At 38.1% G+C, this 15953-nt stretch overlaps 1 protein-coding gene across 1 annotated transcript; it reads right to left on the bottom strand.

Moving 5' to 3' along the window:
* Nucleotides 1–14657: 14657 nt before the first annotated feature.
* qrfp (pyroglutamylated RFamide peptide) lies at nt 14658–15466 on the bottom strand. The gene is made up of 2 exons (XM_089122985.1): nt 15357–15466; nt 14658–15250 (listed from the first exon to the last, which is right to left on the bottom strand). The coding sequence occupies exons 1-2, from the start codon at nt 15357–15359 to the stop codon at nt 14744–14746; spliced, it is 510 nt and encodes a 169-aa protein (XP_088979111.1). The 5' UTR covers nt 15360–15466; the 3' UTR covers nt 14658–14743.
* Between the last annotated feature and the right edge of the window lie 487 nt (nt 15467–15953).

Here is a 15953-nt window from a genome sequence, read left to right as displayed (position 1 = left end):
ATTAAGGGAAACCTTGAAAGGATCAGAAAATGGTTGGAGAATGTGACAACTGGGTCCAAGCCTCTCACCTCAAGACAACACCAGCAGGCCTCAACCATCCAATAGAGCATAAAGTGAGGGGTCAAAGGCTAGTGCTAGTAACAGCCTCCCTACCGACGTGGGAAGAACATGGAACGTCCATGGGGCGAACGAGATGATCAACACACCTGGAGGAACCACCTGCCAACTGATGGTTTAAGTTTAACAGGAGAATCTGTTTCTGCGATGATTTTGATGATTCAAACTAAGTATTGATTTGATTGGTGCAAATATAGGAAATGTATTGATCGATGTGTCTGTACTAGAGATAGGCCTATTAGAGTGCATTTTGAACAACTAATTTGGTTACAGGAAAGGATAAAATTATAAGACTTATCTGGTAAGATTTGTTAAATGGCATTCAATAAGGGCTTACTAAATTGAATTAGAAGTCTTGTTTTAACATTGCAGACTACAGTGACAACATAACTGGTGGATTGAACACATGAGACAGGTGGTAAAGGAGCCTGAACATGCTAATGGGGCATGGGTTGGGTGGTTCATGTCTATGTGGGGAGGATGGGTGTACTGGATAATCCAGACGGTACTGCCAATTGTAGCGATAGGACTGCTGCATTTTGGTGTATTTTAATATCATATTGGAACAATTATGGGGTTTTGTTGGTTGTTTTTCTTGCTAATGTCTTATATAACCTATGTCTATAACCGTTATATAAGACATTAGCAATAGACATTATGTCATTATGTCATTACATTAGCAATAGACATTATGTCTATTACCATAGGTTATAACCTATAACCTATGCTAACCTATGTCTTATATATTTGGAGTGACTGAGGGTCTGATTTTTATCAGGAGTGCAATAACAGTGATTATTCATTTAGCCCGGCTTCAAATAAAATGCTTTACTTGCTTGCTAGACAATTAATGGAGCTTTACTCCGCAAAAACAGCCTTAAGCTTTCTTCTTTTACAAATACTATTTTTTTCAACAGATGTTTAAGCAGAGTGATCATTTATGCGAAAATCAATTGAAGGGTATAAATGTGATGTTGGGCTTAAAATTTGTCTTTGTTTATTATTATGATTATGGGTAACCTAATGATAAACAGGGGGGAATTGTTGTGGGCAATTTTAATCTCACATGTATTAATTGTTCTCCCTTATCAAGAGTGGAGCTAGGCACCAGAGGACCGGCCGGGTCAGGGGTCATCTTAGACTGGGAGGGGTTGAGGGGGTTAGTAAATCTAACCTGGCATCATGAATCCTATAACTTTGTGGAAATTTACAGAGAAGGCTCGGCTTGCAGTAAATAACCTTGGGGAGGGCGATTTAGTCTTCACCCCGGCCTGTGTTCTGGGCGTCACTCCACTTCGCAGTAATCTGTGTTGGTGACTGAGCCTTATTGTTCTTGCAAGAATAATAAACCTTTTCCTTTATTAATTTGACTCAGAGTGTCTCTTACGAAGTGATGTTTGTTTATTGAATTTTTGCCTTAACAGTTCATTTGTATGAAATCTGTTTTTTATTTGTGGAACATCACTTACAATTTTATCCTTAGATGGGTTTGGAAGAACAGACACAGTCTCTATTTGATAATATCTAGGTTAAAGAGGCTCTATCTGACCTCAGTGACGTGAGACAGCTGGCAGACAGTCGGTTTAGCCAGTCTGTCTGTTTCCTGACCTGAGCTCCAGATTATCATGTTTGAGCTCTCAAGGTCTCCAGAGCTCCTATCTTATACTCAGATTGCCCTTGCCCTATCCAAGAAATCACTATCACTTTCCAGACATGAGTCAAGTTTATCAAACAATTACACATTTATGTGTTAAAGGGTTAGTTCACCCAAAAATGAAAGTTAAGTCATTAATTACTCACCCCCATGCTGTACCAACCCCGTAAGACCTTCGTTCGTCTTCGTAACACAAATGAAGATATTTTTGATTAAATTTGAGAGCTGTAAACTACCACATAGGCTCCTGAGGGACTGCCTCTTGACGGCCCAAAAAGTCAATGAAGAAAATGTTTAAATATCCCAAGTGACTACCGTGGCTCAACTATATGTTTATCAAGCGACGAGAATACTTTTTGTGCAAAAAAACAAACAAAAATAACAAGTTTATTCGACTATTTCTTTTCTTCCTTGTAGGCCAGAAACGAGACTTCCTTAGATTTCCACGACGCATGCGCGAGAATTGCGATCTGCTTACACCAGCTTACACTACTTCAGATCGCAATTCTCGCGCATGCGTCGTGGAAATCTAAGGAAGTCTCGTTTCTGGCCTACAAGGAAGAAAAGAAATAGTCGAATAAACTCGTTATTTTTGTTTGTTTTTTTGCACAAAAAGTATTCGCGTCGCTTGATAAACATATAGTTGAGCCACGGTAGTCACTTGGGATATTTAAACATTTTCTTCATTGACTTTCATTGATTGTCCTTTCTTCATTGGCCCCCAAAGTTCCCCCATTGACTTACTATGGTGAAGGACGTCCCATCCAATGCATGTGTTTTTCCTACTATGGTAAATTGCATAGGGATTTTGTATTGAACATAGCTCTGGATCATAGTGTCATAGAGACAAGGGGGCGGGCTCATTTTACTCAGATGACCAATCAGTCTCTCAGGATCATTGTGAACCTATCAAGCCAAGCCCTAGCAACCATATAGAGCACCTTAGCAACAACTCCCATAGACTTCCATTGAAAGAGATCAAAGGGATATCTCCGGATATAAGTGTCATAAAAACACAAGGGTGGTCTCATTTGACTTGGGGTAGCAAACAGCCAATCATGAATCACCTCAACAATTTCTGGCCACGCCCTAGCAACCATTATCGAGCACCTTAGCAACCACATTTTAAAGAGGGATATCTTCCATTCTGAATGGAGGCATGGGAGATTCATGATTGGCAGAGGCATGGGAGATTCATGATTGGCAGCTGCCAAGCCACTCCCTAGCAACCTAACAGAGTACCCTAGCAACCATTTTGCAAAACCTACATCTCTGCATCTGAACATTGTATAGAGATGGGGGTTAGTTTATATCATTCAGAATGACAAGCAGCCTTTGGAGTTTCATGATTGGGAGCTACCAAGCCACTTCCTAGCAACCAAACAGAGTACCCTGCAACCATTTTGCAAGACCTACATCTCTGTATCAGAACATCGTATAGAGATGGGGGTTTGTTTATATCATTCATAGTGACAAGCAGCCTTTGGAGTTTCATGATTGGCAGCTGCCAAGCCACTCCCTAACAACCAAACAGAGTACCCTAGCAACCATTTTGTAACAGCTATATCTCAGAATCAGAACATTGTATCATGATGGGGGTTGGGTCTTTTGACTCATGCCAGCACACAGAACTTTCAAAATGTTAAACATGCTAGCTGTGAATAGCTACATGCTAATATTAAGTAGCTAAGTGTTAAAACATGCCATGAACATTATTAAAACTACAGTAACCATATGTGAACACTACCAACCACCTAGTAACGCCATAGCAACCACCCAGTATACCATAGCAACCACCTAGCAACACCATAGCAACCACCCAGAACACCCTAGCAACAGCCTAGCAACCATCCAGAACACCTTAGTAACACCCTAGCAACCAACAGAACACCCTAGAAACCACCTAGCAACACCCTAGCAACCACCCAGAACAACCTAGCAACCGCCTAGGAACACCCTAGCAACCACCCAGAACACCCTAGCAACCACCTAGCAACACCCTAGCAACTGCCCAGAACACCCTATCAACCACCTAGCAACCACCCAGAACACCCTAGCAACCACCTAGCAACACCCTAGCAACCACCCAGAACAACCTAGCAACCGCCTAGGAACACCCTAGCAACCACCCAGAACACCCTAGCAACCACCTAGCAACACCCTAGCAACCGCCTAGAACACCCTAGCAACCACCTAGCAACACCCTAGCAACCGCCCAGAACACCCTAGCAACCACCCAGCAACACCCTAGCAACCACCCAGAATACCCTAGCAACCGCCTTGCAACACCCTAGCAACCACCCAGAACACCCTCGCAACCACATAGCAACACCCTAGCAACTACCCAGAACACCTTAGCAACCACCCAGAATACCATAATCTGTTCCGGTTCTTATTAGTGTGAATGCTTCAAGCATTCACACTCTTGAAATCCAAATCTTTCTTATTATTATTATTCCGTATTCTTCCGTACGTTTTTCGGTCGCTTTCTTCTCCTCTCTACTTTGTGCTACAAAAACCATTCAAGTATCAAAATGTGCAGCTTTTCAAGGACATGTGTGCTATTACTTTTCTTTTTTATAACCTTTATAATTTTTAAATTATTAAACTTTTTGTGCATATTTTTTAACATGGAAGTCAATGGAGAATTCTTCAAATTCTGTTTTATGCTCCGTCTGCTTTCAAAGCCTACAACTTCTGCATACTTTCAGCTATTTCTGTCATTTAAACTTTAAAATGTTGAGAAATTTGTAAGCTATTAAAGTTGTATTCAACTTTTTGATATCTATTATACTTTTTTCACAATCTCTACTTTAGTCTCATGATGTTTTTCAACCCGTTTCTGAAATTATAATGGGAGTGAATGAGAGAGACTGTTCAGAGCTAGAGCACGTGCTAGAGTGAGCCAGCTTGAAACCTAATGCTAAAAAATAATTTTTAAATCGCTGACCTGGCCACAATTTTCACTCTTTGGGCATAAAATTATACTTGAAACGTAGGTATTTTTGTTGTGGTTCCTCTCATGTGTTTAGTAAATCCCTGGGACTTATAGTTTTTTCACTGTGTCCTTCCAAAGGACAAGAGTGACAGACATTCCTCCATTGGCAGCAATTATAAATTCAGGTCAAACTTTTGTGATCAGAGCAATACAAACCAGTTTTTTAACTTGCCAAAGTGGTCCCTTTTTTTAACTCTATCCACAAAAAAAATACATCACATCGTTCACAAAGGCCTTGTCTCGCTCACGGTCAGGTCATTTCGCCAATACAACCTATAGTTTTGTCTCTATTGAGGTTTGTTCGAGGCCAAGTATCAGCAATTTTGGCCTCTGTCTAAATAGGAAAGCTGATTGCACAGGTGATGCTGATTAGCAAAGATCAAAGGGAGACACACATAACTGGTCCTGTGTTCTGATTGGTGGACAGTCACTCAGCTCTTTTCTGAAGGATACTACAAGTTTTTGTTGCATTTATGCCTCTACTTCTCCTGTTCTCCCTCTCTCTTCCCTCCTCTTCTCCTCCTCCAATCCTCTACTCCTCCTGTCCTCCTATTCTACCCTCCTTTCATAATCTCTTCTCCTTTCTACTCTTCCTTTTATCCTCTTCTATCCATCTGCCTGTCTTAACTATTTGACTTTCTGTGTCCAAATGATCTATCTATCTATGTATAGACTATGTATCTATCTATCTATCTATCTATTTATCTATCTATCTATCTATCTATCTATCTATCTATCTATCTATCTATCTATCTATCTATCTATCTATCTATCTATCTATCTATCTATCTATCTATCTATCTATCTATCTATCTATCTATCTATCTATCTAATCCATCTATATTTCTAACTAATCTATCTTTCTTTCTTTCTAGATAATCCATCTTTCTTTCTAACTATACTATCTTTCTTTCTAAATAATCTTTTCTTTCTTTCTAACTATACTATCTGTCTTTCTTTGTAACCAATATATCTTTCCTTCTTTCTTTCTAACTAATCCTTTCTTTATTTCTAACTAATCCTTTCTTTCTTTTTTCATCCTTTCAAATCCATCTTTCTTTCTAACTAATTCTTTCTTTCTTTCTTTCTTTCTTTTAAATTCATATTTCTTTCTTACTAATCATTGCTTTCTTTCTTTCTTTCATCTATCTATCATCTATTTTTCTTTCTTTCTTTCTTTTTTCTTTATTTCTAATAATCTATCTATCTATCTATCTATCTATCTATCTATCTATCTATCTATCTATCTATCTATCTATCTATCTATCTATCTATCTATCTATCTATCTATCTATCTATCTATCTATCTATCTATCTATCTATCTACCTAATCTTTCTTTCTTTCTTTCTTTCTTTCTTTCTTTCTTTCTTTCTTTCAAATTCATATTTCTTTCTTACTAATCCTTTCTTTCTTTCTTTCTTTCTTTCAAATCCATATTTCTTTCTAACTAATCTTTCTTTCTTTTTATCTTTCTTTCTTTCTTTCTTTTTCTTTATTTTGAATAATCTATCTATCTATCTATCTATCTATCTATCTATCTATCTATCTATCTATCTATCTATCTATCTATCTATCTATCTATCTATCTATCTATCTATCTATCTATCTATCTTTCTTTCTACCTAATCCATCTTTCTTTCTTCCTTTCTACCTAATCCTTCTTTCTTTCTTTCTTTCTTTCTTTCTTTCTTTCTTTCTTTCTTTCTTTCTTTCTTTCTTTCTTTCTTTCTTTCTACCTAATTCATCTTTCTTTCTTTCTTTCTTTCTTTCTTTCTTTCTTTCTTTCTTTCTTTCTTTCTTTCTTTCTTTCTTTCTTTCTACCTAATCCATCTTTCTTTCTTTCTTTCTTTCTTTCTTTCTAATAATCCATCCATCCATCCATCCATCCATCCATCCATCTATCTATCTATCTATCTATCTATCTATCTATCTATCTATCTATCTATCTATCTATCTATCTATCTATCTATCTATCTATCTATCTATCTATCTATCTATCTATCAAATCCATCTTTCTTTCTAACTAACTAATCCTTTCTTTCTCACTAATTCTTTCTTTCTTTCTTTCAAATCCATCTTTCTTTCTAACTAATTCTTTCTTTCTTTCTAATCCATATTTCTTTCTTTCTTTCTTTCTTTCTAACTAACTAATCCTTTCTTTCTTTCTCTCTCACTAATCCTTTCTTTCTCACTAATCCTTTCTTTCTTTCTTTCTTTCTTTTAAATCCATTTTTCTTTCTAACTAATTCTTTTCTTTCTTTCTTTCTTTCTTTCTTTCTTTCTTTCTTTCTTTCTTTCTTTCTTTCTTTCTTTCTTTCTTTCTTTCTTTCTTTCTTTCTTTCTACCTACCCCCTGTCTTTCTCTACCTTTCTTTTTTGTACTCCTTTACTTCTCTACCTCTGTCTCTTTCTCTACCCCTATATTTCTTTACCTCTGTGTCTACATCTCTACCTCTCTTTACCTCTCTAAGTAAACTTGTAGTTTTCTACAATTTTTGGATCTTGTTTTGCATTTCAGCTTATTAAATGCATTTGAATTAAGCTTTTTTTTCTTTTTTGCTCTGTTTTGCTGTTGTTTGAACTGCAATATTTTTTTTTTTTTTAAGCATTTCAGTTCAGCTTTTGAAGCATTCACACGCATATTCCGCAGGAAATGCAATTTTTCTAGTTATTATTATTAGGGGCCAAGCACCGAAGGTGCGAGGCACCTATTGTAATTGTTCCGGTTCTTATTAGGGGCCAAGCACCCAAGGTGCGGAGGCACCTATTGTATCTGTTCTGGTTCTTATTACTGTGAATGCTTCAAGCATTCACACTCTTGAAATCCAAATCTTTCTTATTATTCCGTATTCTTCCGTACGTTTTTCGGTCGCTTTCTTCTCCTCTCTACTTTGTGCTACAAAAACCATTCAAGTATCAAAATGTTCAGCTTTTCAAGGACATGTGTGCTATTACTTTTCTTGTTTATAACCGTTATACTTTATAAAATATTAAGCTTTTTGTGCATTTTTTTAACATGGAAGTCAATGGAGAATTCTTCAAATTCTACTTTATGCTCCTTCTGCTTTCAAAGCCTACTACTTCTGCATACTTTCAGCTATTTCTGTCATTTAAACTTTAAAATGTTGAGAAATTTGTAAGCTATTAAAGTTGTATTCAACTTTTTGATATCTATTATACTTTTTTTTACAATCTCTACTTTAGTCTCATGATGTTTTTCAAGCCGTTTCTGAAATTATAATGGGAGTGAATGAGAGAGACTGTTCAGAGCTAGAGCACGTGATGTCATATGCTAGAAAGGAACAGGCATACCGTTTGAATGTTATTAAAGACGGCACATACAAGGATGTCAAAGTGACCAATTCAAGCGACCGCTACATTCAAGCTTTCAAAAAGCCAGGGAACGCTAGGTTCAACATCTGATAGATGCCTTGCAAGATCGGTTCCCCGAGGATTGCATGGATCTACTTCACTGCCTCGATGCCTTCTGAATCCCTAGATATCCGCAGACACATAGCGGTAAGTAGGATCTGTTGATTTATTACGGTCATTCTACAGAAACGTCGGTGCCCTTTTAGTATGGCAAGATTTCTTTATTTATTTATTTTTCTAACATTTAAACTTACACAACATTATTAAAATTTAAAATATAGGCTAAATAAAAATGTATATTTTTGTGCATTTATTTAAAGACGGCATATATTCGTATTTTACGCACTATAAGGCGCACTTAAAAGCCTTAAATTTTCTCAAAAAACGACAGTGCACCTATAATCCGGAGCGCCTTATATATGGATCAATTGGTTAATAACGCTCCGCTTTACCTTACCTAACGCTCAGCCTTACCTTACAAAAAACCAAAGACCAACAAAAACAACATTTTCCAAAACAGAAATGTTTAATTTCAAATTACAAATTAGGACTAGCAAGAACAGGAATGTAGCATACACAAAAAGTCCTGTAAAATTAAACGAATAAATGGGCCTAATAATATTAATAAAAAATGTATAAACAAAAATATACATAAAAGTTTTAAAAGTAAATTAACTATAGGCCAGAATTTTGATAACTGAACTTTTTGCCCAACGCACACGATAAAAATGTAAATGGGTTAATAACCATTGTACACACAAACTGCTGTAAAATTAAACGAATAAATGGGCCTAATAATATAACTAAAATAAAAATATGAACAAAAATGTTAAAAAAAAAATAAAAAAAAATAAAAATATATATATATATATATATATATAGGCCTATAAATGTTTTAAAGTAGGCTAATTAATTTTTAGGCCAGATTTTGATAAGCCTAACTGATTTTTGCGCCAAGCGCGCTATTAAAATTTAAATTGGCTTAGGCCTATATCATCTGTTCAAAAAAAAAAAAGTAAAATTAAACGAATCAATGGGCCTAATTAAAAATCATCTACATCAACATCAACGTGTTATATTAAATACATTTTGGTAAATTAACTATTAGGCCACCAGACGCATACATCTAACTGAACTTTTGTGCAGAGAGCACGTGGATGACAATTTAAATTGTCTCAAACTTAAAAAAAAAGAAGAAAAAAAAAGAATTGCTTTCCTTATCTAGCCTACAGTTCTTTTGAGTTCACCTTCAAGAACACGAGTTTGGACAATGTCTGAGGCTTCAGACACATGCGTGGTTTCTTGAAAGCAGGCCAGCAGCGGAGAAAACCCTCGCTTGGGGATGCTGAATACAATGCAAGCAACTTTAGTCAGGCGGGGAAAAGACGTGGAGACGCTCCACTCCGCTCACATGCTCTTCTGCGAATGTAAGTTATGCCAAGTTCAGACGGCGCGATTTCAACGAAATCTATCCTTGGACCAAGTTCGCCAAGATAGCCTCCCTGTCTCGAGTGTTCCTGCAGAGAGGGGGTTCTCACTGCAGAATCGGATCAAGACGAAGCAGCAAAGTCGCTTTGCAGAAAACAATTAAGGTTATACGCGGCTTATGCGCATTGCAAGTTGTGGAGAGACGCTGCGAAGTTTTGATTTTAAGTCGGCAGCTGCACATTTCAGCACTGCAAAACAGCGTAAAAAGTAGCCTAAAATTACGCGAGACAGTGTTATAGGCCTAGTCATTTGTTTGTTCCAATTAATTTGACAAGGAGTCATTTCACGGTGGCCAATTTAAATGTTACCAGCTAAATGAGACGCTGAGAGTGTATATAATTAAGTTCGCTTGAGTAAAAACTACTATTCAGATATTGTATGTGGGGAAGGGGGATTGGTTTGTTAAACTAATGTGAAACCATAGTAAAAAGAATTGGAGTTGATTGACGCCAATCGGACGTTCATGTTTTCATGGTTTAGCTACGTCTATTTGATAGTTATGCTAATAAACATGTTGCATTCTAGACGGCCTGATTATGTCATTTTTTAAGTTACATAGCCTGCCTCCAGTTTTCCTCAACTTGACTAATTAAGAAGCGATATTTGACCGGCATATCATCAAAATGTCCGTTAATCTAAACCTCTGCCGGTCACTTTGACCGGCACCATTTTTTTCTAGCGGAAACTCTGTACCGTACATGCATTTTCAATAGAGGGACAGAAAACTCTGAGACTAAATTTAAAATATCTTAAACTGTGTTCCGAAGATGAATGGAGATCTTACGGGCTTGGAACGACATGAGGGTGAGTCATTACAGTAATGAAATAATTTTCATTTTAAAGTGAACTAATCCTTTAATTAAAAGTAATAAAACAGCAATATGTTTCATGCAGTCATTCTTTATTGAAGAAGCATTATGTGTAGCCTTAAAAAAGTGTGAAAACAGGAGAGAAAAAAACAATTAGACCAATAGCTAATTCCCTTGACTGGGTATTGCTTCATCAAGACAATCCAGACAATCTCAGTAGACATGTCTATTTTTAATGTAACTTTTAATTTATGTAAGGACTTTTGGCTAAGCAACTCGACTGCCCCCACCCCCAGGGGTTTTCTGAAACACACAGACACACACACACACACACACACACACACACACACACACACACACACACACACACACACACACACACACACACACACACACACACACACACACATTCATCCACTTACTCCAGTGAGTATCAAGTTGCAAGACTTTGGAATGTTGTAAAATGTCTCTGAGACAAAGAGACGGACATTTCTGTTGGTTAAAGGCATAAAAAACCATCAAATATATTTTGTTTAGGTATGTGTGTTTTCCTCCAGGTCACAGTGAAATATCGTTGTTTGGTCGTGGCATAAATAGAAATTAGAAATATCTTCTTCATGCATCATAAACATAAGTGTATATTCCTTTGATGTAACATCTTTGATGTCTCCAGAATGCTTATTGAATGAAATACCCGAATATGCATATAGATGTAAAGTAAAGTGTATTTTTAATTTGTTTTGCTGCCAATGAAGACCAGATTGTTTTACTATAAAACCCTCATTAAACACACCCCCTTCCACGAGGAGCGCGCGCTGAGGAACAAAGGACAATAAACCAAGAGTTCCCGCAAGCAACGTCCATCTCCCCGATTGGCTCAAGCCAACAGGAAAGGGATGGATTCCGCCAAGGAGATAAAAGGAGCGCGCAGGCTCTGCCTCTTCACTTCCTATTCTGACCGTCTCAGAGAAACATGTAACGCTCGCGATCTCCTCACGGAGATCTGATCCGACCATGGATCTTTTCTTTTGTTCGTCTAAAAGTCTCGTCTTTTCCTCAAATGGACTACCAAGTTCGTCTCCCAGGAAAGAAAGTGGACTTTGCCGAACTATTTCCTCGCGTAACGTCACCTCAAAGACTTTAAGCCTTTCAAACACTCGCGCTGAATGCCAACAACGCCATGTGACTCCCCACGGAACAAAGGAGCCATGCATGCGCCGGGACGGGCTGCGCAAACACGCTGCGGCCGTGCTCCACGTGACGCAGGCACGCAGGACAGCACCTCCAGTCGACACGTGGCCCGAACGGGCCGAGCAACGAGCCCGCGACTGACACAGACCAAATATGCCCTGCAAGTATACCTTCTTTTAGAGCTTCTAAGGAGCATAAAGAAAGTGTTTCCGTGGTGTTCAGAAAGGTTAACTGACTGTGTTAGAGTGAGTTGTAGAGAAAGGGAGTTACATTCACTATCACCATTCTCTCTCTCTCCCACTCACTTAACTTACGCGTATCCATTGTCTAAACGCTCTGTGTCGTGTTAGTTTGTATTTTAATGTTTGTAAATACATGTATCATTGTAACGTAGTAAATGCTTAAGTAGTGGCTTTATTAAATACACTTATGCACATGTCTGACTGAATCACTGTCTCGCTCATGATACAAGTCAATGAAATGCCGATTTAAAATGCTGCTAGCTGTAACTAAAAATACCTGAAAGGGTATTTGTTTATAGAGCAGGGGAGGCAAATTCTTTTGGCCACAGAATTTGTCTTCACAAGCTCTATAACTTGATTGAGCTAATTGATTTTGCCTGTCTTGTAAAACGTGGTCCTTGCAATTAATAACAATTAATTTGTGGTTAATTGCGGGGATGCACATGTATGCATATGGGTAAAATTAATACATTAATATGCAAGACCGGTCTGATCCAAATCTGTATGAATAATTATTAATTATCAATTATTAATTATGATATGCAAATTCCCCCTTTATCAGACCCGACCAGAGTCTTTACATTTAAACTAACAGATTTGCTCGCTGCAGAGCAACCGGAATTTGAAGATGTTTGATGATAGTTGCCAATTTGAGTCAAAGTCAGTATACATGTAAATGTCGTAGGCCAGTAAGAGCTGTGCATGTAAACCTCACTCCCCTGATCTCAAGAGGTACTCTAGCAACTGTAGCTTTAGCTGGACAATATTTTTATCCTAATGCTGTTTTAAAGCCTAAACAATCTGTATAATTTCTATTTCAACTGTTACTGTACTAAACCAGGGCCGGAGTGGGACTCATTTTCAGCCCTGGAGTTTCATGCCTTAGACCGGCCCACTTTAGTTCCCGACTGTCTATATTAAAATAATGTAATTATAACCTCAGTATATAAGCAATAATGCACTGTTCTGTACAGCCTTGTAATTCATTGTATTTTTCAAAAATATTATTTTCAATTCAGTGCAATAGCCGGGAATGCTCCCCCGTGATCTTTTTTTTTTTTTTTTTGAAAACTAAACCATTAAATGGCACTTTCTGGAGAGTTTTGTGCAAAGAAATATAGAATAAAAGTTGGTCTAGCAAAGTCTTATATTTCTGTAAGTCACACAGATTAAACACAAATATGCTGGCTGAATAGATTGCTAGTTGAGAATTATTGAAGAATTATTATACTTTAATTATTGTATTTATAATGACTTTGTGAAATGTTATCTAAACAGCATGAGCCTCTTCTAGCTGGCCAGTAAGGTTATTTGGCAAATTTCATTCTGTAACATACAGATCTGTATAATGCTTTTATAGTGTTATAGCCTACATTTCTTACAGATAATCACGATGATCATTGTGTTTGTCTTACCGAATGTGGTAGCTTTATGCAATTACAGTTTGTCTATAAGCTTTTTTTATTTTTTTATTAACGCTGACAGTAGAATGTTGCCAGATATTGCTGCGAAAATCAAGCAAAACAAAACTAAATAATAATAATAATAATCCGAAATTAGTTCATAGTTTTGGAAATAAGATTATTATATCACTAACCCTAACATGCATCTTTCCACTTTAATAACTTTCTAAAGTGTTAAATCAGAAAAACAGGTCCAGAAGATTACTGCATCTTTCCATTACGTGGACCTGGCAACACGGATGCATGCACTCGCACCCTCATTCACAACGCGCTGTTCACTTCGCTATTTTCTCACAGCAACATGAATTGCAAACATGTTAGGTGGTTTAAACATGCCTAATTAATCATTCAAAGAGCATGCACTTTTATTTTTGAATGTAAAAAAATGACGAGGTCCGAATCATGGTGACCTCACATGTGTTAAATAGGAATCCATTGTAATAAAGTTATTCTCATTTTGTACACAGTATGCAATAGGCAATTGCTCTTCCTGCTTCTCCTTCTTTTGTTCTTATTCTCTCAGTCTCTTTATCTTTACCTGTAAATCTCCCCTTCCCGAAGCTGAGCTTTGATAGATAGACTGATTATTTATGTAGGTCGTTTAAAACTTCTATCGTTTAGCCACTTGCATCTTATTATCTTGGGAAGCGTCGCGTTGGGATTCGTGGTGCGTGGCTCGCGCTTCTGTGAAAATAAATCCAGCTTTGATCGGTCATCTCAAATATTTTGCCATTGCCGACGAGCGGTGTTTGAGTGCTGATGATGAGGTCGGTTCTCGTTGCAATATGGTGGTGGGTACGACCCTGACTCGTAAGTGCTACTATTGTCCATGTTTCGTATCTCTAGCAACTGACTTTTTTTGTGGGGCTGCGAGAAAATAATAATAATAAATAGTGGGGCTGCGCTGTGACTGGAGCCTATTAAGGTAAACATTCAACCCAGTGCCGTGACAACGCCGGCCCTCCTAGCCGATAAAACAATTCTCCCGGAATTCTCCCGATGCTCCCTGTTAGCCAATCCGGGCCTGTACAAAACTGCTTTGAAACAATCCATACTGTTAAAAGAGCTTTATAAATGAAGGTGACTTGACTTGAATGATGCTAGTAGAACCAGCAGAACTGGTTACATACATACCTAGCTTATAACCGTAAGTGAGATGTTTTGTGGAAAAATAAGTGAAGACTGCATAATATTTGTTAACAATTTTTAATAAATGTCATATATTTGCACGTTTCCCCCCCCCATGAAATAAACATAATTTCTGTGTTTCTCTGATCTATGATAGTTTTTATTAGCAGACCCCCCCCCCCCCACCACCACACACACACACACTTTTAGGGACATATTTGTCTCCAAAGTATAGTTGAGTAAATCCACAAATAAACACACACATACACACTCCTTCCCCTTCACTTTCTGCCAAATCGAAAGCCAAATCCTCCTTTCTGTCTGTTGAAGGCTTGCAAACCTCCTGCAATTGAAGTGAGCACCTCATTCCGCTTCTCTCCACCCTCTTCTTCCACCTCTCCCCCCTGTGGATAAGGCACAGGCACTATTTGATTGTCTGGGAATGTCCCCATGGGTCTCTGTCCCAGTTCCTCTCTCTTCTGGTCCTTCACCATGTCCCTCTGTCCCCATCCCAGTTCTGCCTTCACCCTCTCCAGAAGCTCCTTGGGTTCCGGCTCCTGAATCAGAGCCCAGGGCTGGAACGCTGTCACTGGCCTGCCATCTGGACCTCCCAGCGAAGCCTGCAGCTGGAGCATTGCTGCTTCCCACTCAGGGTTGTCCAGTGTAGGCAGATAAACCATGGGATGGTGTGGCAACATTAGACCTCTGGGAGGCTGAACCAGGAGCACCAGCAAAAAGAAAACTGTGGTTTGAAGAGTAGAGGAGAGATGGAAAACCTGGAATTTCATCTGAAATTTAAGAAATAAAGGAGAAGAGTTAAGAGAATTCCTTCCAAAAAAGAGACAAATATCATCCTTTACTGAATTAATTTTTCACATCAGTTTTAGGATTTACCATGCAGAGTATTCTGAATCTCTATCCATCAAGCCATCTGCTTGTAGCTTCTTTAAATACCCTACCCATTCTAGATTTGTTCGTTGTCAATGACTAGACAGCTGTTTGTTAATTGGTTAAAACATCCATGTGACGCACACGACCATCTCCACAATGTCATCAAAATTCCTTTAACTAGGATACACAGTCAGCTTAACTGGAAGAGTTGAAGTGGACAATTACTGAAAATGGGCATATATGCAATCTATCACACAAAGCCTCAAGTTTGTACCTCACCAAGAGGTCTGAGAAATAACAGGAAGAATTTCGCCATTGTCTCCTTATGGTTAGTGTTGTTATGTCCCAATGTGTTCTGATTATAACATTTGTTGTGAGGAAATGCTTGTGTGCCCTGTGTTGTGCTCTCCTCCATTTCTCTCCGTCACTCTCTCACTCAGGTTAACTACCTATGGCAACTCGTCGTGAGCATGCCGAAGCAGAGGAGAATAAAAGGAGCACGCAGAAAATGCTATACTGAGGAACACTTCTCCCCAGCTTTAGACTTAAAACTGTCTGTCTGTGTGCTTGCTAAAGTGAGAGCCCTTGCTGATAACTTTG

This window comes from Pimephales promelas, chromosome 18 (assembly GCF_988280905.1).
Source record: "Pimephales promelas chromosome 18, fPimPro1.hap1.1, whole genome shotgun sequence".
Classification (NCBI taxonomy): Eukaryota; Metazoa; Chordata; class Actinopteri; order Cypriniformes; family Leuciscidae; genus Pimephales; species Pimephales promelas.
This window is presented reverse-complemented; position numbering and strand designations above follow the sequence as displayed.